This window comes from Arachis stenosperma, chromosome 5, assembly GCF_014773155.1.
Source record: "Arachis stenosperma cultivar V10309 chromosome 5, arast.V10309.gnm1.PFL2, whole genome shotgun sequence".
Taxonomy (NCBI): Eukaryota; Viridiplantae; Streptophyta; class Magnoliopsida; order Fabales; family Fabaceae; genus Arachis; species Arachis stenosperma.
Window position 1 is genome coordinate 94937038 of NC_080381.1, and position 25779 is coordinate 94962816.

General features: G+C 37.9%; 1 protein-coding gene across 22 annotated transcripts; it reads right to left on the reverse strand.

The window, feature by feature from the left end:
* Positions 1-8511: 8511 nt before the first annotated feature.
* On the reverse strand, positions 8512-18751 carry LOC130982254 (heparanase-like protein 3). Of its 22 annotated transcripts, none has more exons than XM_057906185.1 (19): positions 18266-18751; positions 18067-18181; positions 17004-17129; positions 16852-16904; positions 15798-16761; positions 14279-14349; positions 13961-14049; positions 13753-13813; positions 13603-13647; positions 13472-13513; positions 13060-13216; positions 12586-12816; positions 12299-12488; positions 12131-12202; positions 11707-11809; positions 11559-11630; positions 9710-10640; positions 9481-9597; positions 8512-8754 (listed from the first exon to the last, which is right to left on the reverse strand). In XM_057906185.1, coding segments are annotated over exons 8-14 (714 nt in total). In that variant the 5' UTR covers positions 13801-13813; positions 13961-14049; positions 14279-14349; positions 15798-16761; positions 16852-16904; positions 17004-17129; positions 18067-18181; positions 18266-18751; the 3' UTR covers positions 8512-8754; positions 9481-9597; positions 9710-10640; positions 11559-11630; positions 11707-11809; positions 12131-12201. The 22 variants fall into 22 exon arrangements, with proteins under 22 accessions (XP_057762168.1, XP_057762166.1, XP_057762167.1 ...); XM_057906183.1 differs by having other exon boundaries at positions 11707-11820; XM_057906184.1 differs by having other exon boundaries at positions 12131-12214.
* Between the last annotated feature and the right edge of the window lie 7028 nt (positions 18752-25779).

Here is a 25779-nt window from a genome sequence, read left to right on the forward strand (position 1 = left end):
GCATTCAACTTGAACTCATCCTCATTGACTCTCAAGGTTACTTCCCCTTTTTGTACATCAATGAGAGTTCGTCCAGTTGCTAGGAAAGGTCTTCCTAGAATGAGAGTTGCACTCTTGTGCTCCTCCATTTCCAGCACCACAAAGTCAGTTGGAAAGGTGAATGGCCCAACCTTGACAATCATATCCTCTATTATGCCTGATGGATGTTTAATGGAGCCATCAGCAAGTTGGAGGCATATCCTGGTTGGTTTGACTTCTCCAGTCAACCCAAGCTTTCTAATAGTGGATGCAGGTATTAGATTGATGCTTGCTCCAAGATCACATAGGGCTGTCTTGGTGCAAGCGCCTTCTAATGTGCATGGTATCAGAAAGCTTCCAGGATCTTGAAGCTTTTCTGGTAAGCTTTTCAAAATGACTGCACTGCATTCTTCAGTGAGAAACACTTTTTCAGTTTCTCTCCAATCCTTCTTATGACTTAAGATTTCCTTCATGAACTTAGCATAAGAAGGTATTTGCTCAAGTGCCTCTGCAAACGGAATCTTTATTTCAAGAGTCCTTAGGTAGTCTGCAAAGCGGGCAAATTGCTTATCCTGTTCCGTTTTACGGAGTTTCTGAGGATAAGGCATCTTGGCTTGATATTCTTCAACCTTAGATGCTACAGGTTTATTCCTTACAGAAGTGGTTGAAGAAGCCTTTTTAGAGGGATTACTATCAGCACTCTCAGGTGTCTGATCTTCCCTTGGCGTTTGAACGCCAGGAATGGGTGAAGATTGGGCGTTAAACGCCAACTTCTCTCCCTTTTCTGGCGTTTGAACGCCAGAACTGGGCAAGGAATGGGCGTTTAACGCCAGCTTTCCTTCCCTTTCTGGCGTTTGAACGCCAATAACATTCCTCTCTGGGCTCTTACTGTCCTCAGAGGGATTTTGAACAGTGGTTTGGTTATCCTCTATCAATTGTTCCCTGTTTGGCTTTTTGCTCTTTTGAGCAGTGGTATTCAGTGTCTTCCCACTCCTCAGTTGAACTGCTTGACACTCCTCTGTTATCTGTTTAGATATTTGCTGTTTTGCTTGATTCAATTGCAGTTCTATGTTCTTGTTAGCAACTCTAGTTTCATAGAGCATCTCTTTAAATTCTGCTAACTGTTCTGTCATCAGGAGCAATTGTTGATTAAGCTCAATCATCTGTTCTTGAGGATTAGGGTCAGTGACTACTGCCATGACTTCCTCTTTTGGAGAGAACTCATTGCTAGAGTACAAATATTGGTTTCTAGCAACAGTGTCTATAAGCTCTTGAGCTTCTTCAATTGTCTTCCTCATGTGTATAGATCCACTAGCTGAGTGGTCTAAAGACATCTGAGCTTTTTCTGTAAGCCCATAGTAGAAAATGTCTAACTGTACCCATTCTAAAAACATCTCAGAGGGACATTTCCTTAGCATACCTCTATACCTCTCCCAGGCATTGTAAAGGGATTCATTATCCTCTTGTTTAAAGCCTTGGATGTCCAGCCTTAGCTGTGTCATCCTCTTTGGAGGGTAAAAATGATTCAGGAATTTGTCTGACAACTGTTTCCATGTCTTTATGCTTGCTGTAGGTTGGTTATTCAACCACCTTTTAGCTTGATCTTTTACAGCAAATGGAAATAGTAATAGTCTGTAGACATCCTGATCCACCTCTTTATCATGTACTGTGTCAGCAATTTGTAAGAACTGTGCCAGAAACTCAGTAGGTTCTTCCTGTGGAAGACCGGAATACTGGCAATTTTGCTGCACTATGATAATGAGTTGAGGATTTAGCTCAAAGCTGCTTGCTTTGATGGGAGGTGTACAGATGCTACTCCCATATGCAGCTGTAATGGGGTTAGCATATGACCCCAGAGTCCTTTTGGACTGATCACTCCCACTTAGGTCCATAATGGACAAAAGGGAGATGATAATGATTGCAAACAGATAAATTTTGTTTTTTTTTTTATTTTTTTTTTTGAATTAAACGAAAAAATAAAATAAAACAAAAGAAAATTAAAATAAAAATTCGAAAATCAAAAAAAAAAAAGAAAATAAGATCAAAGCAAATTGAGAACTGAATCAATTAAGTAATTAAAAAGATTTTGAAAATAGCAATTAAAAAGATATGATTGAAAAAAATTTTTATGAAAAAGATTTTATTTTTGAAAAGAGGAAAGAGAAAAACACAAAAAGACACCAAACTTAAAATTTTTAGAAAATCAAACACTAATTTTTCGAAAATTTTAAGGGAAAAACACAAAGAGGACACCAAACTTAGAACTTTTACGGATCAAAAAGGGACTAAGGACATGCAAAATCAAAAATTAAAAGAAAAGCAAAAGCATGCAATTGACACCAAACTTAGAATATGAAACTAGACTCAACTAAAAGACTCTAAACCAATTAAAAACAAAACAGTCCTAATCTAAGCAACAAGATAAGCCGTCAGTTGTCCAAACTGGAACAATCCCCGGCAACGGCGCCAAAAACTTGGTGCACGAAATTGCAATCACACTTTTGCAATCCCGCACAACTAACCAGCAAGTGCACTGGGTCGTCCAAGTAATACCTTGCGTGAGCAAGGGTCGATCCCACGGAGATTGTCGGCTTGAAGCAAGCTATGGTTATCTTGTAAATCTTAGTCAGGATATCAAAAATTATCAGGATTGATTGTAAAAAGCAAAAGAACATGAAATGGTTACTTGTATTGCAGTAATGGAGAATAGGTTGAGGTTTTGGAGATGCTCCATCTTCTGAATCTCTGCTTTCCTACTGTCTTTCTTCATCAAACACGCGAAGCTCCTTCCATGGCAAGCTGTATGTAGGGTTTCACCGTTGTCAGTGGCTACCTCCCATCCTCTCAGTGAAAACGTTCCTATGCTCTGTCACAGCATAGGCTAATCAGCTGTCGGTTCTCGGTCAGGCCGGAATAGAATCCATCGATTCTTTTGCGTCTGTCACTAACGTCCCGCCTGCTAGGAGTTTGAAGCACGTCACAGTCATTCAATCATTGAATCCTACTCAGAATACCACAGACAAGGTTTAGACCTTCCGGATTCTCTTGAATGCCGCCATCAGTTCTAGCTTATACCACGAAGATTCTGATTAAGGAATCCAAGAGATATCTACTCAATCTAAGGTAGAACGGAGGTGGTTGTCAGGCACACGTTCATAGTTGAGAATATGATGAGTGTCACGGATCATCACATTCATCCGAGTTAAGAACAAGTGATATCTTAGAATGGAAGCAAGCATGATTGAATAAGAAATAGTAGTAATTGCATTAATCCATCAAGACACAGCAGAGCTCCTCACCCCCAACCATGGGGTTTAGAGACTCATACTGTGGAAAGTATACAAAGAAACGTGTAAAGTGTCATGAGGTACAGATACATTGTCAAAAGATCCTATTAATAGTAAACTAGTAACCTAAGGTTTACAGAAATGAGTAAATGACAGAAAAATCCACTTCCGGGCCCACTTGGTGTGTGCTTGGGCTGAGCATTGAAGCTTTCATGTGTAGAGACCTTTTCTGGAGTTAAACGCCAGCTTTCATGCCAGTTTGGGCGTTTAACTCCAAGTTTTATGCCAGTTCCAGCGTTAAACGCTGGAATTTCTGAGGCTGATTTGCCACGCCGGTTTGGGCCATCAAATCTCGGGCAAAGTATGAACTATTATATATTGCTGGAAAGCCCAGGATGTCTACTTTCCAACGCCATTGAGAGCGCGCCAATTGGGCTTCTGTAGCTCCAGAAAATCCACTTCGAGTGCAGGGAGGTCAGAATCCAACAGCATCTGCAGTCCTTTTCAGTCTCTGAATCAGATTTTTGCTCAGGACCCTCAATTTCAGTCAGAAAATACCTGAAATCACAGAAAAACACACAAACTCATAGTAAAGTCCAGAAAAAGTGAATTTTAACTAAAAACTAATAAAAAATATACCAAAAACTAACTAGAATATACTAAAAACATACTAAAAACAATGCCAAAAAGGGTACAAATTATCCGCTCATCACCCAACATACAGCTTGCCATGGAAAGGAGTAAGAAGGATTGGATGAAGACAGTAGGAAAGCAGAGAGACGGAAGGGACAAAGCATCTCCATACGCTTATCTGAAATTCTCACCAATGAATTACATAAGTATCTCTATCCTTGTTTTATGTTTCATTCATAAATCATCCATAGCCATTTGAATCTGCCTGACTGAGATTTACAAGGTGACCATAGCTTGCTTCATACCAACAATCTCCGTGGGATCGACCCTTACTTGCGTAAGGTTTATTACTTGGACGACCCAGTACACTTGCTGGTTAGTTGTGCGAAGTTGTGATAAAGAGTTGAGATTGCAATTGAGCGTACCATGTTGATGGCGCCATTGATGATCACAATTTCGTGCACCAATAGGTGTTCCCATTGGTTTGGAATTTTCAAGGCTAAATTTTTTGATTAATTCTTTTGCATATTTTCCTTGGTGAATAAAAATGCCACTAGGAGTTTGTGTAATTTGGAGACCAAGAAAGAATGTCAATTCTCCCATTAAACTCATTTCAAACTCACTAGTCATAAGTTTTCCAAACTCTTCACACAAGGTTTCATTTGCCGATCCAAACACTATATTATCCACATAAACTTGAACAAGTAGAATATCATCATTAGATTCTTTGATAAATAAAGTAGTATCGCTGGTACACCTTTGAAACTTATTTTCCAACAAGAAGGCACTAAGCCTTTCATACCAAGCTCTTGGAGCTAGCCTAAGGCGATAAAGAGCCTTTGAAAGTTTAAAAACATGAATTGGAAAATCTTTATTTTCAAAATCGGGGGGTTGAACAACAAATACTTCTCTATCTATAAAGCCATTAAGGAAAGCACATTTGACATCCATTTGGAATATTCTGAACCCCTTGTGGGCAGCATAGGCAAGAAGCAACCTAATTGCTTCCATTCTTGCTACCGGGGCAAAAGACTCATCAAAATCAATACCCTCCTTTTGATCGTAACCTTGGGCCACTAATCTAATCTCGTTACGAACAACACTACTATCCTCACCCAATTTATTTTTAAAGATCCACTTAGTACCAGTTACCTTCTTGCCATTAGGATTAGGTATAAGTGTCCAAACCTCATTCTTTTCAAATTGAGCTAGCTCTTCTTCCATGGCTTTGACCCATGACGGATCACCAAGAGCTTGCTTGACGTTGAGAGGCTCCAAGGGATAAGAGAGCAACATTGCTTTGATCAAATCATGGGGGTAACCCTTCAAAAACATCCATTCTCTTGGCCTTTGAGGTAAGGTTCTACCTTGATGAGCTTTAGCAGTCTGTTCTGTTCCGGTTTCTCTGGCTTGTTCAGGAGACAAAACTAGAATGTCTCCTCCATCCCGATGAGACATTTCTGGACGGACAGGTTCTTCACTTGGGATAGTTTTGGAATTTTCTTGACTTGATTGATGGTTCATATCAGCTTCACTTCCTGCATCATCATCTAAAAGGGCACTGGGAATTGAATTATTATCACAAAACGACACATCTATGGATTCCTCTATTGTTCTATGTTCCTTGAGATAAATTCTAAATGCTTTACTAGTGGTGGAGTATCCAACAAACATTCCTTTATAGGATTTTGGATCAAATTTTCCAAGATTTTCTTTATTGTTAAGTACAAAACATTTGCATCCAAAAATGTGGAAGTACTTAACATTAGATGGGGTACCTTTCTATAGCTCATAAGGAGTTTTCTTTAACCTTTTTCTAATGATCGTCCTATTCAAAATATAACAAGCTGTATTTATAGCTTCAGCCCACAAAAATTTTGGAACATCATTTTCACAAAGAAAAGCCCTAGTCATTTCTTGAAGGCTTCTATTCCGTCTTTCAACTACCCCATTTTGTTGAGGAGTTCTAGGACATGAAAAATTATGAGCAATTCCAAAATCATCAAAGAATTTTTCAAAATCTTGATTTTCAAATTCTTTTCCATGACCATTTCTTAAGTGGGCAATTTTCAAATTTTTTTCATTTTGAATCCTTTTACAAAGGGTTGAAAAGGCATGGAAATCATCATTTTTATGAGCTAGGAAGAGTACCCAACCAAATCTAGAGTAGTCATCCACCACCACCAAACCATAATGTTTACCTCCTAAACTTTGAGTTCAAGTTGGACCAAAAAGATCAATATGCAACATTTCTAATGGCCTCTTAGTGGAAATTCCATCTTTTGGTTTAAATGAGGATTTTACTTGTTTGCCTAGTTGACAAGCATCACAAGTAATATCCTTATCAAATTTAATATTAGGAATTCCTCTTACCAAGTTTTTCTTAACAAGCTTAGAAATTTGGTACATGCTTGCATGACCCAATTTCTTGTGCCAAAGCCATTTTTCAGATTCAAGAGATGTAAAATATGTTACGTTTTGATCCTTTAAGTCTTCTAGAGTTAATCCATACACATTATTACACCTTTTAGTTTCAAACAAGATTTCCCCAAAATTTTCACAAATAACTAAGCAATCCAATTTTCTAAAGATAACCTCATAACCAAGATCACATAATTGGCTAATGCTTAGTAGGTTGTATTTCAAACCATCAACAAGTAAAATATCATTTATGAAAGAAGAGAAACTTTTACCAACTTTTTCTATGCCCACTATTTTACCTTTTCCGTTATCACCGAAAGTGACAAAGCCTCCATCACACTCATCAAGCTTGATGAAGAACATTGCCTTTCCGGTCATATGCCTAGAGCATCCACTATCCATATACCACATGTTGTCCTTTCTTTTGGATGCTAGGCAAACCTACTCAATGTGATCTGCCATGAGGCAAGTTTGAGACTTAGCTTCTAATTCTTCATATGAGTTATTTTCCAAGTCTTCCCAAGAAGCCATGAGTCCCTTCTTCTTTCCATTTTTTGGCTTCTCCTCCTTCTTCAGTTTAGGGCAATTAGATTTGAAGTGCACAGCCTCTTTGCAGTTGTAGTAGATCACTTTGCTGAGATCCTTCTTCCTTAAGCTGCTCCTTTTGCTTCTTTCCTTTAGTTTCACCATTTTTCTGAAATTTTTAGCAAACAAAACAAAATCATTTTCAGACGAGTTATCAATGGATTCGTCATCTAGAGGGTTAGTAACAGATTTGAGAGCTATTCCTTTCCTTTTTGTATCTTTTTTCAAATATGTGTTTTCAAAAGCAAGTAAATTCAAAATTCTCCTCACAAGAACAGATTCTGGATATGTGATCCCCATAGCATCCAAGCCATTGATGATGATGTTGAATCTTTCAAATAGTTCATCTATCGATTCTCCTTCTTTCATTGAGAACATTTAATATTCTCTGTTCAGCATGTCTATTCTGATCTTCTTTACTAGGGTTGTACCTTCATGAGTGATTTGAAGTTTGTCCTATATTTCCTTTTCTATTGTGCATCTTGATAGCCGTCGGTATTCCTCAAAGCTGATTGCACAGTTGATAGCCTTGGCATTGAGCTCCATCTTTTTTCTATCTTCTTCAGTCCAACTGGCTTCGCCTTTGAGAGAAACCACACCATCAGCTCCTGTAGTGGTTGGAAATTGAGGACCTTCTAGGATTATCTTCCAGAGTCTGTAATCTATTGATCGAACAAAGATCTTCATTCTTTCCTTCCAATAAGTGTAGTTCTTTCCATTAAAGAGAGGAGGTCTATTGCTTGACTGCCCTTCTGTCAAAGTATAGGCCACCAGGTTTGAGCCACTATTATCTGCCATCAGGATCTTTTCTCCAAGCTACAAAGCTTGATCTCTTTGTGACCAAGCTCTGATACCAATTGATGGTAGTCAGTGGCTAAGAGAATGGATGGTTGAATCTTAGCCCTTTTTTGCTGAGTGTTACTTTCTGCCCTTTGAAATAACTTCAGGAGATTTTTCTTCTTTTTGTCTCGTAACTAGTCAAGACACTACAAGAAAATACGTCTCTTGTCACGCTTTTAAAGCATGGCAAAAAGCTGAAAAAAACGTGGCGATAGCTTTTCGCCACACTTTTTGAGCTACCGCCAGGCTTTTAAAAGGGTCACGACGGCTAGCGTGGCGATTGCTCTATCGCCACGCTTTTGGTGAGCTATCGCCACGCTTTTTTTGCCACGCTTTTTACATATTGCAACGCTTAAAAGCGTGGCCGTATGTGGGAAATATAGCCACGCTTTTAAAGTGTGACCATACGTGAGATATGGCCACGCTTTAAAAGCGTGGCGACAGTGAGATATGGCCACGCTTTTTCAAAGCGTGGCAACAGCAAGATATGGCCACGCTTACAAAGTGTGGTGAAAGCCTTGTCAAATTAAAAAAAAATTCTTTTTCTAGCTTAATCTTCATCGTTGCACAATAGAAATTCTCAACCCTTTTTTTTATTATCAAACCTATAAATATAGTATGCAATTTTTATTACAAGACAAATCAAACAGTCATTAGTGACATAATTTTTACTATAATTGTTTTAAACATTAAAAAACTAATGTTCAAATACAAAATAAATCTCGAGTTCAAATTCCAAAACTAAAAACTAAAGAAAAATACAGGAACAATACAGCTTAAACCTTGCTGTTCCTCCTTCCTTTAGCCCTTAAACTTCCTTCCTCACCTCCGCAACACCATTTCTCTCTTATGTACTATTTTCTAGTTTATCTTGCATGTCCTGCAATCCAGAAGTTACAGCTTTCTCCACTGCTTCAGAGACAGACCTGTCCACTTTGCTTTGTGCCTCTGCCAGCAAAGATTCATAATACTACAACAACAATGGCACAAAGAGAATTCGAGTTCAATCACACATCATCAATAATATTATTGCATCAAAAAGGTATACATATATATAAGATATACACAAATCTTGATGCCTATAAATTTTTTGTCCAAATGTTCCTCCTCAAGGTGATTTGAATTGAGATTTCTACTTAAAATATAATGCAACAGAATAAACAAAATAAATATATAAATTTAATAAAAATTATATTAAAAGTTAGTGTTTAAAATCTCAGCACATAAATTATACCCTCTCTAAATCAGAATAATATTACACATCTAAGTCTTCATAAATTAAGTTCAACAAAATTAAATAGTAAGACTTGAAATAATACTAGTCATAACTAATTTTTAATTTTTTATTATGATCATAAGCCCTTCAGAAATAATTATCAGGCAACATTATAATCCTTTCATGTCACTTCCAATAAAACCAGAAACAGCTGTTGGTACCAGAAATTCCCATATAATAATAGCAAATACAAACAGAACAATCAAACTGCAAAAGTAGTGTTGAAACTTTATGTTCATATGAGGTCACTCTTTCCAAAATCATACATGCCGAGATGTAGAAGGCATATAGCAAGGTGCTTCCTTCTTGAGATTTTTCAGAAAGTAACATTTTGTGACAATAGAATTGCCTAAACCAGCCAAAATAAGAACTTCAATACAAAGTGGAAACAAGAATTGAAGGAATGAAAAACCTGCTTACCTAGCAAGACAAGTATGTCCACTTTGAAACATAAGGGCATTGAAAGGAGTGATCGCAAAGTGTAGTGAGTATTCCACTTCTATCCGGGTCCAATCTCTCAATCATTCAAAGAACAAACTAGAAACATAAATCATATAAAACATCATTTCACAAGATTATTTCCATCCTCTAAAAACATAATGAATGAAGCAACACACACAAAGCCACAGCAAAAGCATATGCAGCCTACCGAGGCAAACTGGACAAGTTGGTATTTCATTACATCCATTAGGAGTTGTCCCAGCAATATCTACACATTTTGAGTACTCCACAGAAACCAACACTACAAGAAAAACACCCATTCAGGTACACTTGAAAACTGTAGCCAAAAGTGGAAAAAAATGATGCCTTAGGCTACGGCTACGCTTTTTGGGCTACGGCTACGTTTTTTGGGGTGATTCCTATTCGGCCATTGCCTATTCTCAAAGGCTACGCTTTTCTGCACCAAGGACTACGTTTTTGGCGTTTGGGAATAGGCTACGTTTTTCAAGTGATGTTGTGCAAGACCAAAGACTACGCTTTTCAGCTTCAATTCTTACTAGAATAGGCTATGCTTTTCAACACTATTGCATTACCTGTCAAGCGTAGCCACGTTATATTCCATGGCTACTTTTTATAAGTGTAGCCTTAGGTCCCTCATTTTTTTTTCATACTATAGCTACTGTATATAAATATAGCCTTAGGTCCGTTATTATTATTATTTTATTATATATATATATGTATATATATAATAATTCTGCATTTTTTAATTAAATGAGTTAAATATTATAAAATAAAAATAAATACATAATTATACTAAATAACTTTTTTAAATAATAAAAATTATCTGTAACCAAAATATATTTATAATAATGATCCAAAAGTACTAGAATAATGTTAATTTTAAATATTCATACATCTCATTAAAATAAACATAGCCATATCAAAATAACTATAATATCACTTAGAATTTACTACTAATACTCTATAAAAAACTAAAATATTATATCCTACATAAGTATCTTCTAATAAAAGTCATTAGTCAACTATACATGCATCCATTTCCAACACTACTCTATCTTATCCAATAAACCACAATAATAATCAACTTAATCTTCATTATCATCATCCTCAATATTATCCTGCATAATTATATAGAAAAGTAATTAGAAAAATATTTATAATGACATTCGCGATTATAAAAATTAAAAAACTAGACTGAAAACTATCAATGACTAATATCATTAATCCTTTCTGTACCATGTACAAGTTTCACCAATGCATAGTACTGTTTCACAAATCCAAAATTAGAATTCAAAGATCAAAAAAGTATAAGCTATAAACCATAAGATAAAGAGCTATAATTTAAAAAATCATCACCCTAGCAGTTAGACAAAAATCCCCTGCCTATTTCCACAATGCCAAAATCAGAACTGTTGCCACAAAGTTTCCCTATTCTCTTCACATTTGAAAAGTTGAACTCTCCTACACAAGCTAATCTTGAATTATTACTCCTCCAACTACTACTACTACATGCAACAGCAACATATAGAACATGATTAGGACTAGCACCTAAAAACTAAAATTTTAATATATTATTATCATGTTATACATACTATATCTGCTGTTGTAACATTTTTTTAAATTAAAACTAATAACTTTAATTTGAAAATACTAATACTATAAGTCTATAACCATAGCTAGTATTATTTGCTTTTTATCGGCAGATGAATAAAGAAATAGGGAAAAATTCATATATACCAAGTCATCCCATGTTTCTTCTAGTTCATGGTGAAAAGAAAAGAGCCAAAAATAGCAATATAACTTTCAGCCATAGCAAACAGAAGTGCACAAAATCAGAAATACAATAACCAGAATTGCACAAACAATTTTTAGCCACAAACAAACGGAAGTGACACACATATCATTGCAAGAAGTCAGAGGAGGAGATATGTGCTCAGTTTTACAGGGGAACAAAGTGAAACAGAACCAATAAACCAACCAAATTAGCAATTAGCAGTTGAATAATTTTCTTTTACCAACCAAGCATAAATCATCACCTTAGTCGCAGCTTCCAGGCTTACAAGGTCTAAGTGGAAGTCAAGCAGTCCAGGTGACCTATCAGCTAGAACCTAGAGCCAAAATAGAAAAATGGAAAGAAGGTAAGTGATCAAATGATATATTCCTTTAGTGCAATTGTTATTATACCTTGCAAAGATAGTGCATCAGTGTCATCTTATTGTTAGAAGCACGAGTGTCAGTAAGCTTTAAAAGACTATCCTACTTGAATCCAATTGCGGATCTTGCGGATCTGGCAAGCAACTAATGAAGTAAACATCTATATATGTCAGAACACAAGTTGGATATATCAGCTCACAAAGAAGGAATGTATAATTTGTACTCATTTTTATTTTATATATCGAAACAAAACACATCTTTTCACCATTGGATAGAATGTGTGATCTGCATATGATAAGTCTACACCCTCAACCAATGGTAGAAAGGTATGTGCGAGTTTGTAAAATGAGCACACAATATATTTTTCTGTAATAATGACACTTGAAAGCTAAAATGAGATAGTCCACAATAACATGCTGCACATCCTTCAACTATGAAATTTAATATTTGGTACCTATAATAATCTGGATTTGGCACAAAAGTAGAAGTGTTTAGTAAACCATAGTTTCCTCCAACCAAACTCTGTCTGCAGTATGTTCTGGTGTCATAAACAGTTGACATTCCAATGACAAAAAAAATAAAAAATAATAAAAAAAATTCAAGGTGAGTTAGTTAAACTAACCAGAAGCTGTAAACAAATGCATCAGACACAAGATGGTGGCCATTGTTGTAAGCCCCTCCTACCTCACCAACCCATGCTTTTGCTTTGGTTGCTGATTTTTGAAGTATGTTTTTGAGGCCACTGAATGTGCTAGCCACTCCATCAAGATATGATGGATCAAGAATTCTTTCAATTAGGTGCTCATCAACTCCTGTATGTAAGATAAAGTAGTAGCTTTTGTTATAACCGAAATTCATAAGCATTTGTCAAATATTATAACAGTAGTATTCCTTTTTGGTGGATGATACCTACTCCAAGGTTATATATATAGTGAGATACCACATCAACAGATTTACCATATTTGTTTACAAATTCCTGGAACCAGTTTGCATCATAGAAGCCACCGGGAGCAATGATCAGTGGCTTATGCCTGATCCCTCTATATACATCATGAAATATGTTTCTTAATGCAGCAATATCAGAAGCATATTGATTTGCAGAAACATTTGCTCCAACTCCACTCCCGCACAATTCATTGCCTGCACAAGCAAGAAGGAATTCATTTAAACTATTAATTCTATCAAGAGAGACATGTTATTTTCGTTTCGCAAAAAGAACTTGAAATACTTGCAATGTTTGTGTTAGAAACTAAATGTGAAATCCTGCTATGTGGCAAAGATAATGAGTCTTAAAACCACTATTTTTTAATTTTAGTCTTATTGAATCAATTACACTGATGCTTGCTACTTTGGCATATATGTAATCAGGGAGCATAAACTTACCAAATTCCCAACCAGCAATGCTGTAATTCTTCCTTATAGTATAACAGATAAAAGATTCGGCATTGGAAGAGTTCCATGGTCCAACTGCAGAACCAGATTGTAATGTTCTTCCAGCAAGAGCATTCAATCCAAAGATAACCTTAGCCCTGAAATATACCTATCATTAATGTTAAACTTTCTTTTTTTTCCCCCTTAAAATAAGTTTCCTCTCTTCTCTACTTCATTTCTCCACCATTCCTCCCAACTCCCTATCAGATTTTAAAGTAAGTAAAGGGTCTAAGAAATCAAATGCTGGTAGACGGATCCTAGTTATGGAGCCTACAAACAGTATCCTATATAATTCTGAGTACTTAGATTTACACTAAATTAGCTATCATAAATAATGATACGGCTATAACAAATTAGTACACACCTGTTCGCATTTTCCCAAATTCTCTTTGTCACCAGTGTATCCCTTCATAAACAAGGGGAATCGAAATTAGAAAAGCAAACAAACCAGAGTAAAAGATATGTTTTCGTAACAGCAGACGCCAAATGAGAAACCTTAGCTGACAAAACAAGAAGGGGAGAGGCTGACAAAACCTTCATCTATTGTAAACATAAAAATATTAGAAAAATTGAACGATCCATCATTGAAACTCTAATGTAATTTAAAAAGGGGAGAGGCTGCATAGCACCAACATAATAACTTACAGCAAATAAGGTAAGAATGTAAGCCCCGGCAGCTACTCCCATGCACATTACTGCACTAAAACTGTAGACAAAAAGAATATTGGGGTGAGATTGCCTTCTCAAAATGAACAACTGCCAATATTCAAAGCCTAATGGAAATTGGTGTAAACTAATTTTCTTTATGTCATTAAATGGAAATCAATTACAAATTAAGCTTGAACTTATTCACCCAAAAAAGTTGAGAACCTCGGCTATTTGATCTGCTAGGTCGTCAACAGAAAGAATTCGATAATCTGGAACAATCTCAAGAGCTCACAACTGCAACAACTCTTGAACAAAGTACAAGATGATAAGAAAGCAAGAACTTAAAATATTATCAATGAAAGAATTTATAACAGTGAGGAGATATATACATCAAGTAACACTACAAAACAATCAAACACAGCTTAACATGATAAGCACAAAACAATTAAACATAGCTTAACATGACGGAAGCAGGAAATGAATGCTTAATTTACAAAAAGTTGAAGAAATTGGGATCAAAGACCTTCAAAATCAAGAGGAGTAACATATTAAACCTTTTTTCTCAACCTTCTGCCTGCCATTCATGGCACTTTCCTGAAACAAAGATCACGAAAATAATTGGGAAACATCAAAACCAAAAACAAATTAAAAATAGAACATGATGCTTCTTAACTAAAAAACAAATAATCACAGAACCTCCCCTAATCAGAACAAATTCAACACAACAACAACAAGGATCAGTAACAAATTCAACTCATAGTTTTTGATTGCGGATGGCGGCTCATGGCGGTGAGCCAAAAATCCGCCATAAAGTTATAGCGGATGGCGTTGCGGAAAATGGCGGAAATGGCGGATTACCTAAAAAATACACATATATGTACAAAAAAACATGCAGAAAATTGCAAATATAATAAACTATAAAATCTATCTATATAAGCAACTTTCTAGTCATAAAACATCCAATTAATATAGCAAATAGAGTAGCAAATTTAGCAAATAAACATCAACAGGAGCAGCACCAACAGTAGGACCAGCAGAGGCAGGGGTAGGGGCATTAGAATTAAGGGCTTGTCTAGAAGTGGACATAGTATACTGAATGGAAAAAAATGGAAGAAGAGAAGTTTAACACTGATTATTGATAAAGAAGGGGCAGCAGGGAAGAGAGAAAAGAAAAAAAACAGGAGCAGAGAAGATGAAACACGTACGAACCAGCAGTGATGAACAGGTGATGAGCAGCAGTGATGAGAGAACAGAGACGAGCGGCGCGTCAGGCGGCGCGACGGGCGGCGCGACGGGCGGCTAGATGGGCGGCGGCGATGGCAGCGTGGTGAAGAAATCTGGGTCGCAGGGATGAGAGAACAGAGACGAAGAGAGGGATTTTTTTGAAGAGGCAAAGGAGGTAGTTTTTGAATGAGGGGCTGAAAATTAGGGTTAGTGGTTAGTGGGATCTGACTTAGGTTTATTAAATTACCCAAGCCACCCTCAAATTTTTTTGAAAAACCTGAGAAACCCCGCTATTTCCGCCATGCAGATTGCGTCCCGCCATGGCGCCACCGCAATTGCGGCCGCCATGGCGCCCCCCGTTATAACCCCATCGCGGCACCGAGTAAATGGCGGCAGGGTCAAAACCCGCCACGCCATACCGTTATGGCGCCGCCATAACCGCCATTTAAAAACACTGATTCAACTCAACTCAATTATCCAGCAACAAATTCTACTTCCAGCAACAACCACATTTATGATATGTTCAGCATCAAATTCAACTTACAGCTGACAACAAATTCTACTTCTAGAATTCTAGCAACAAATTCAGCTATGATAACTATGATAACTTTCAGGCAGCAACAAAAACTTAAACTATGATAACTTTCAGGAAGCAACAAAAAAACTTCAATTCTCCAAATATGATTTACAGCAGATTAACATTAGCTAAATCATAATTTTAGCAACAAACTCAACTTTGAGCAATAAATTCAAGATGTACTAATAATTTACAACAATAAAATTGAAAGAGGAATAACAGGGCTGAAGAAGAAACTCACATAGGTAGAGAGACGAAGCAAGCGTTGATGGAAGACCCGAGCCGAAGCTGAAACCCTAAACCCAGACTCGGGGCCGAGGAAGCGTTGATGGCTGAAGCAGAAAGGCGAGCTTACGAACTATGACAGAGCGCGACAGAGCTTGAGCGGCGATGAGCTTGAAGCGGCGACGTGAGCTCGAGTCGGCGATGAGCTTGAAGCGGCGACGCGAGCTCGAGGCGGTGACGTGCTTAAGGTGGCGACGTGAGCTTGAGGCAGCGACGAGCTTGAGGCGGCGACAGAGCTTGAGGCCGTGACGAGCTTGAGGGGGCGACAGAGCTTGAGGCAGCGACGAGCTTGACGGGGCGACCAAAGCTTGAGCGGCGACGAGCTTGAGGGGGTGACCAAAGCTTGAGGAGCTGGCGATGGGCTTAAGGGACAGAGTGGCGAGAGAAGAGAGAGGTGAGATGGGTTCTGATTCTAGGTTAGGGCACCACGCAAAGAGGGTAAGTGAGGGAGAAAAGGAAACAAAAAATTACTAAGTGTTTGTGAGTTGTGTTAAATTTTTTTGCACTAGATACATTAGGCATCACTTTTAAAATGCACCCAAAACTTAACAAATAGGCTACTCTCTAAAAGCGTCTCCTTTGATACGAAAAGTGAACCTATAGATATCAACCTACGGCTACGCTTTGGAAGTGATTTCTATAATACCTAAGGCTATACTTTTTAAATGATGCCACAATTGTGTATCCTTTTCTCTTATAAAAAGGCAACACGGAAAAAAGCGTAGCCTATTCATAGAATAGGATACGCTTTTCAAATGTAGCTTAAAAAAGTGTGGCTGAATGGGTATTTTTCTTGTAGTGTAAAAACAGGATATGGCACAAGAATGGAAAAAAGGAAACAGAAAAAAATGAACAAGAACCATGGCGAACTTCTCCCCACAATCTTCACGATCAAGTGCACATGCATAGAACATCACAAACTGAAACAAAATAAAGGCATTGATAACATATTTCACAAAGTATTACCAAATTAAGAGAGAGAGAGAGAGAGAGAGAGAGAGAGAGTGTACCTGGGTGAATTTTGACTTGTAGGAATTCAAAATAGTCCTTTGAAATGATCTCACTAGAACATCAAATACGTAGTTAAGAATTTAATAAACATATAAGTTAAGTATATAATACAAACTAATCAAAGCAAATATATGTAATGTCTGAAAAATACCTCAAACAACCGGCCACTGCTTTGACAGGACTCAAGATGCAAAAAAGTCAGCTCAATTAAGCTATCTAATTTCTCCACAATTGTCTTTCCCTCCAAACTTTTCCTATTTAAATATTCTGGAGCAGGCTGTAATAAAATAAAAAAACAACCATGAGATAGCACATAAGATATGTGAAACACACGAAAGTGAAGACAAAATATAGACCACATATTTCTGTTGATAAGATGATATATAGACTAGCAACTAACATACGTAGTAAATTCGAAGAATTACGTAATGAATAAAAGTTGGAAATATATTGCTCATAGATGAGCCAATAGCCTAATAGAACCTAACTACATTCATCTTTCAAAACCTTGCAACTAATTCTCATAGAAGTTGACTGAAAAATTAACAGTAAGCTAATTGCAGAACAAGGATTCAAATATGATGCATGAGCAACGCTTTGCCATGACAGGAAAGGAGTTTCATCCATGATCACTGCTAAAGGAAAAATGATGAACCGGCCAAAAACTAATTATAAGTGAGCCAATATATGTTACCTTGCGCTCACGATTAGCATAGAGACAATCCATTGGAAATGGAAACTTAACATACCAAAATATCAAGTCAAACAGAACATGTCAGTTTTGACATCAAGAGGCCAAAAAATGTGCATGGAAAAACAGATATGGAACAATAATAGGAATCCTTCAAATATTTGACCAAATAATTGAAAATAAGTTTGATAAGCGTGACAATTACCATCTATAAACCCTTACGAAAATTACCATCTATTGTTACCAACATAATCAAACCCTCAAGGTTGTCCCTCGCAACATAACCAAAAAAGAGCAAAAAAGAAAAGAGTAATGGTTCAATTTAGTTCCTAAAAGTGTACCTTCAAAAATATATTGATACTTTTGAAATTTCAGAGACTAAGATAAACACATGCAATTTCAAGAACCAAATTGAATCTTTACTAAAAGTGAATGACTTATCTTGTTTTATATTTAGTTATGTATCTAAGCATATACTTTACAACAAAAACATTGAAGAAACAAAGCAAGAGAAAGAAATTACTCGCTCAGCAAGCATGCGGGCTTTACTGGAGCCACCAACACCAACTGTAATTAGTTTAACACCAGCTTAATCAAACCTAGCTTTGGCTTCTTTCAAGGCTAAAGCTAATTCCCAACTTGGAACAAGATCAAACAAAGCATAATTAGAAGAACTATTCTTCAAAAAACTCTTCAATGGTGATCGAAAGAATATTAGTTACCTGCAAGGAATATTTACTCAACAGCTGCGACGACGACCAAACTGACGGCTCCCTCTCGCGTGTCCCCCTCTTCCCCGACGGCAACGATTCTCGCGGCTCCCTCATCAGCAACCAGGAAGTAGGACGGTGACTGGTGCAACGGGAGCAGCTCCTCTTTCCCCTCCTCGGCAATGGCGAAGAGCGAAGCTCTTCCAGCGGCGGCGACGCTTTTGGTGATAGCTCTTCCTCTCTCATCGTCGCATACACTCTCTCCCGGGTTTAACTCGACACCGGCGGCGGACTGGTCTTCGACGGAGCTGGTAGCAAGGCAGCATCTCCTTCCTCGAGAGGGGAAAATGGGGAGTGGGGCTACGGTGCTCTTGTGAGGGGAAAGGGGGGGAGTACGGTGGGTGTTAGGTTAGGGTTTGTGAAATGAAAAGTGGCAATATTCTCTGGATTGCAAAGGGTTTAGGGTTTTTTTTAAGGGTGAATACAAAATGTTGGAAGAGTTGTAGGCTTCGAAGGAAAGAGATAGAGTTTCAAAGAGGTGTGTAATTATAACCTTTTCGAAAAAAAAAAATTAAAACCTTTTTGGCCACGCTTTTAAAGCATACCAAAAAAATCATAGGAAACGGACACGTTTTTAAAATGTCACAATAACAAAACTCTATTGCCACGCTTTAAAAGCGTGCCTGTTTCTCCTTATGGCTACGCTTTTTAAGCGTGGCAAAACAAAGGGTGGCCAAATCTCGAATCAATTGTCACCCTAAAAAAAGCGTGGCCGTAGACCCCTTTCACCACGCTTTTCAAGCGTAGCAAGAAAAAAGGTGGCCAAATATCTAATCTATCGCCACCGTCATAAAAGTGTGGCCATTGACCACTTTTGGCCACGCTTTTAAAGCGTGGCAAGAAAAAAGCATTGCCATAGACCTTTTTTCTTGTAGTGAGAGACATTTTCTTTTTGTCTCGTAACCAGTCAGGAGATATTTTTCAATTTTGTCTCCTATGTAATAGAATCAGAAATGGAGTAGAAGAGGGAGAGAGAATCACACCAAGAAGTATCCTGGTTCAGCTGCTAAGTGCAATGCAGCCTACATCCAGTCTCCATCACAATAACGATGGAATTTCACTATAATCATGCATATTACAGGCACCAATTCTCCCTAGGAACTACCCTATCTATCTGGGACAAGTCCAGAATCTATCCCCAAACCTGAACTTGACTTGGTCACCTACTAAGCTTTCAACTGCTAAGTGCTAACCCAACTTGCAAGGGGATTTTCACAGAATCATGATACACAACACAGATGTACAGAGGACCTCTAAGACATCTATGTCTTTTTCTTTAATTTTGTACACTCTGCCTTTTTTCGCTCACTAGCTTTTTCTTACAAACCTCACACTGTTTGCCTTTTTCAGCATGAGACTTAAGACAGACAAAACTAAGGAAAGTACAAAATGAAACACATTGAAGGAGAAGAACTTCTGTTAGCTTGGGTAGCTGTGAGAATTATGTGCTTACTCTCCTTGTCTCAAGCCTTGGTCGTTCACCCTTATTATAGAAGGGGAAGCTTCCAAGGTTGAAACGGTTCAACCGAGCCAACTTCTTCTTCTTCAACACCAAAACCGGTTCGGACAGAGAGAAGAGAGAGGAAATCGAAAGCAAAACCAACATGCAATTACCTCTCTCTCATCCCTTCTCATCAAGCTTCATCAATCTGAGCCTTCCATCTTAACTTGGTCCCCAAGAAGGATTTCTAACCCTTGATGAACACTTGATCCTTGACAGCTCTAACTTCTCCATTTCTGCTTCCTCCTCCACGTAGCTACAGTAGCTACCTTCTGTGATGGATGAACAAAAAGTAGAAACGAGCCATACCACAGGGATCTTCTTCTCTGACCGAGTTGGATTGCAACCATTTTTGGCATGGTGATCTTGAGGCTTCTTCTCCACTTCTTACCTTTAGTAGAAAAGATCTCAGCCATGCCAATCTGTAGATCTTCTTTTTGCAAGGACCATTGGTGCACGAAATTGTGATCTCAATGGCGCCAATAACATGGTACGCACAATTGTAATCTGAACTCTTTTTTCACAACTTCGCACAACTAACCAACAAGTGCACTGGGTCGTCCAAGTAATAAACCTTACGTGAGTAAGGGTCGATCCCACGGAGATTGTCGGCTTGAAGCAAGCTATGGTCATCTTGTAAATCTCAGTTAGGTGGATTCAAATGGTTATGGAGATTTGATAATTAAAATATAAATGAACATAAGCGTATGGAGATGCATTGTTCCTTCTGAAAATCTGCTTTCCTATTGCCTTCATCCAATCCTTCATACTCCTTTCTATGGCAAGCTGTATGCTGGGTGACACCGTTGTCAATGGCTACTTCCCGTCCTCTCAGTGAAAATGGCTCTCTACGGTTTTTGTACAGCTAATCAACTGTCAGATTTCTCGTCTCGGATGAAAAATACCATGCACAGATATCGTATGGCTAATCAACTGTTGGTTCTCGATTGTGTAGGAATAGGATTTACTATCCTTTTGTGTCTGTCACCACGCCTTACAGTCGCGAGTTTGAAGCTCGTCACAATCATCCCTTCCTAGATCCTACTCGGAATACCACAGACAAGATTTCCAGATCTCGGGAATGCTACGAATTGATTCTAGCCTATACCATGAAGGCTCTAATCTCAGATTCAGATGCCCCATTGTCAGAAGGGAGTCGATGTGAATCGTTGATTAGAAATCCAAGAGATATACATTCAAGCTTGTTTTCATGCAGAACGGAAGTGGTTGTCAATCACGCATTTATAAGTGAGAATGGTGAAGAGTGTCACATAATTATCACATTCATCATGTTCTTGTGTGCGAATGGATATCTTAGAATAAGAATAAGCATGAGTTGAATAGAAGAACAATAGTACTTTGCATTAATACTCGAGGAACAGCAGAGCTCCACACCTTAATCTATGGTATGTAGAAACTCCACTGTTGAAAATACATAAGTGATAATGGTTTTCATTGGCTTCGGCCACCAGAGGGGGAACCAGAATAACCAAGACCCAAGATGTCTAATACAATAGTAAAAAGTTCTATTTATACTAAACTAGTTACTAGGGTTACAGAAACAAGTAAATAATGCAGAAATACACTTCTGGGCCCACTTGGTGTGTGCTTGGGCTGAGCATTGAAGCTTTCGTGTGTAGAGACTTTTCTTGGAGTTAAACGCTAGTTTACAGCTTGTTTTGGGGGTTTAACTCTAGCTTGTAACCTGTTTCTGGCATTTAACGCCAGAATAGGGCAGGAAGTTGGCATTTGAACGCCAGTTTGCGTCGTCTAAACTCGGGCAAAGTATAGACTATTATATATTACTGGAAATCCCTGGATGTCGACTTTCCAACGCGATCGAGAGCCCACCATTTGGGTTTCGATAGCTCCAAAAATTTTATTTCGAGTGCAGGGAGGTCAGAATCCAACAACATCAGCAGTCCTTTTTCAGTCTCTGAATCGGATTTTTGCTCAGGTCCCTCAATTTCAGCCAGAAAATACCTGAAATCACAGAAAAACACACAAACTCATCGTAAAGTCCAGAAATGTGAATTTTGCTTAAAAAATAATAAAAATATACTAAAAAGTAACTAGATCCTACTAAAAAGTACCTAAAAACAATGCCAAAAAGCGTATAAATTATTCGCTCATCACAACACCAAACTTAAATTGTTGCTTGTCCCCAAGCAACTGAAAATCAAATAGGATAAAAAGAAGAGAACATACAATGAATTTCACAATATCAATGAAACTTAGTCCCAATTAGATGAGTGGGGCTAGTAGCTTTTTGCTTTTGAACAGTTTTGGCATCTCACTTTATCCTTTGAAATTCAGAATGACTGACATCTATAGAAACTCAGAATTTTAGATAATGTTATTGATTCTCCTTGTTCAGTATGTTAATTCTTGAACACCTTGGCCGTGGCCCTAAGCATTTTGTTTTCCAATATTACCACCGGATACATAAATGCCACAGACACCAAACTGGGTTAACCTTTTCAGATTGTGACTAAGCTTTGCTAAAGTCCCCAGTTAGAGGTGTCCAGAGTTCTTAAGTACACTCTTTTTGCTTTGGATCACGACTTTAACCACTCAGTCTCAATCTTTTTGCTTGGACCTTCATGACACAAGCTCGTGGTTAGGGACAGCTTGATTTAGCCGCTTAGGCCAGGATTTTATTCCTTTGGGCCCTCCTATCCATAAATGCTCAAAGCCTTGGATCCTTTTTACCCTTGCCTTTTGGTTTAAAGGGCTATTGGCTTTTTCTTCTTTTTTTTCACTGCTTTTTCTTGCTTCAAGAATCAATTTCATGATTTTTCAGATTATCAATAACATTTCTTTTTGTTCATCATTCTTTCAAGAGCCAACAATTTTAACATTCATAAACTTCACTATAAAAAATATGCACTGTTCAAGCATTCATTCAGAAAAAAAAGTATTACCACCACATTAAAATAACTAAACTAATTTCAAGATAAAATTTGAAATCCAAGTACTTCTTGTTCTTTTGTAGTTAAGCACATTTTTCATTTAAGAGAGGTGACGGATTCATAGAATTATTCATAGCTTTAAGGCATAGACACTAGACAATAATGATCATGTAATGAGGACACAAACATGGATAACACATAAAGCATCAAATTCGAAAAACAGAAAAATAAGAACAAGGAAATTAAAGAACGGATCCACCTTAGTGATGGCGGCTAATTCTTCCTCTTGAAGATCCAATGGAACGCCTAAGCTCCTCTATGTCTCTTCCTTGCCTTTGTTGCTCCTCCCTCATAGCTCTTTGATCTTCTCTAATTTCTTGGAGAATGATGGAGTGCTCTTGGTGCTCCACCCTTAGTTGGTCCATGTTGTAACTCAAGTCTTCCAAAGAGATATTGAGTTGCTCCCAATAGTTGTGTGGAGGAAAATGCATCCCTTGAGGCATCTCAGGTATTTCATGAGGAATTTCCTCATGCTTTTGTTGAGGTCCATGAGTGGGCTCTTGGTGGACGAAATTGTGATACTCACAATATTGTATTCTTTATTTTATATGGAATTATTCTTGTGGCTCTCTGCTATGTGTGGTCACAACTCCGTTTAACTAACCAGCAAGTGTACTGGGTCATCCAAGTAATACCTTACGTGAGTAAGGGTCGATCCCACAGAGATTGTTGGTATGAAGCAAGCTATGGTCACCTTGTAAATCTCAGTTAGGCAGATTAAATTGATTTATGGGTTTTCGAATAATTAATAATAAAAAGAGAATAAAAAGGATAGAAATACTTATGTAAATCAATAGTGGGAATTTCAGATAAGCGTATGGAGATGCTGTGTTCCTCTTGAAACTCTACTTCACTACTCTCTCTTCCAATCCTTCTTACTCCTTTCCATGGCAAGCTGTATGTAGGGCATCACTATCATCAATGGCTACTTTTAATCCTCTCGGGAAAATGGTCCTATGCGTTGTCAATGCACGGCTAATCGTCTAGAGGCATCACCCTTGGTTGATAGCTACATCCCATCCTCTCAGTGAAAATGGTCCAAATGCTCTGTCACAGCACGGCTAATCATCTGTCGGTTCTCAATCAGGTTGGAATAGAATCCATTGATTCTTTTGCGTCTGAAGCTCGTCACAGTCATTCAATACTGGAATCCTACTCGGAATACCACAGACAAGGTTAGACTTTCCAGATTCCCGGGATCCTACTCGGAATACCACAGATAAGGTTAGACTTTCCGGATCCCCATGAATGCCGCCATCTATCTAGCTTATACCACGAAGATTCTGTTGGGGAATCTAAGAGATATGCGCCCGGCCTAAGGTAGAACGGAAGTGGTTGTCAATCACGCGCGTTCATAAGTGAGAATGATGATGAGTATCACGGATCATCATATTCATCAAAGTTAAGTGCAACGTATATCTTGGAATAAGAATAAAAGAGAATTGAATAGAAAGTAATAGTAATTGTATTGAAACTTGAGGTACAGCAGAGCTCCACACCCTTAATCTATGGTGTGCAGAAACTCCACCGTTGAAAATACATAAGTAAAAGGTTCAGGCATGGCCGAATGGCCAGCCCCCAAAACGTGATCAATAGTCTCCTAAGATGAAGAATAAAACAAAAACTGAGACCAAAGATGAAACGTGGTCAAAAGACGACTAATACACTAGTTAAATGTTCTATTTATAATAAACAAGCTCCTAGGGTTTACATGAGTAAGTAATTGATGCATAAATCCACTTCCGGGGCCCACTTGGTGTATGTTTGGGCTGAGCTTGATCTATCCACGAGCTGAGGCTTCTCTTGGAGTTGAACTCCAAGTTATGACGTGTTTTGGGCGTTCAACTCCGGATCATGACGTTTTTCTGGCGTTTAACTCCAGACAGCAGCATGTACTTGGCGTTCAACGCCAAGTTACGTCGTCAATTTCCGAATAAAGTATAGACTATTATATATTGCTGGAAAGCCCTGGATGTCTACTTTCCAACGCCGTTGAGAGCGCGCCAATTGGAGTTCTGTAGCTCTAGAAAATCCATTTTGAGTGCAGGGAGGTCAGATTCCAACAGCATCAGCAGTCCTTTTGTCAGCCTTTTTCAGAGTTTTGCTCAAGTCCCTCAATTTCAGCCAGAAATTACCTGAAATCACAGAAAAACACACAAACTCATAGTAAAGTCCAGAAATGTGAATTTAACATAAAAAATAATGAAAACATCCCTAAAAGTAGCTTGAACTTACTAAAAACTACCTAAAAACAATGCCAAAAAGCGTATAAATTATCTGCTCATCACAACACCAAACTTAAATTGTTGCTTGTCCCCAAGCAACTGAAAATCAATTAGGATAAAAAGAAGAGAATATACTATAAATTCCAGAATATCAATGAATATTAATTATAATTAGATGAGCGAGACTTGTAGCTTTTTGCTTCTGAATAGTTTTGGCATCTCACTTTTTCCTTTGAAGTTCTGAATGATTGGCTTTTTTAGAAACTTAGAATTTCGGATAGTGTTATTGACTTTCCTAGTTAAGCATGTTGATTCTTGAACACAACTACTTATGAGTCTTGGCCGTGGCCCTAAGCACTTTGTTTTCCAGTATTACCACCGGATACATAAATGCCACAGACACATAACTGGGTGAACCTTTGCAGATTGTGACTCAGCTTTGCTAGAGTCCCCAGTTAGTGGTGTCCAGAGCTCTTAAGCACACTCTTTTGCTTTGGATCACGACTTTAACCACTCAGTCTCAAGCTTTTCACTTGGACCTTCATGACACAAGCACATGGTTAGGGACAGCTTGATTTAGCCGCTTAGGCCTGGATTTAATTTCCTTGGGCCCTCCTATCCATTGATGCTCAAAGCCTTGGATCCTTTTTACCTTTGCCTTTTGGTTTTAAGGGCTATTGGCTTTTTCTACTGCTCCTTCTCTTTTTTTTTTTCGCAAGCTTTTGCTATTCACTGCTTTTTCTTGCTTCAAGAATCAATTTCATGATT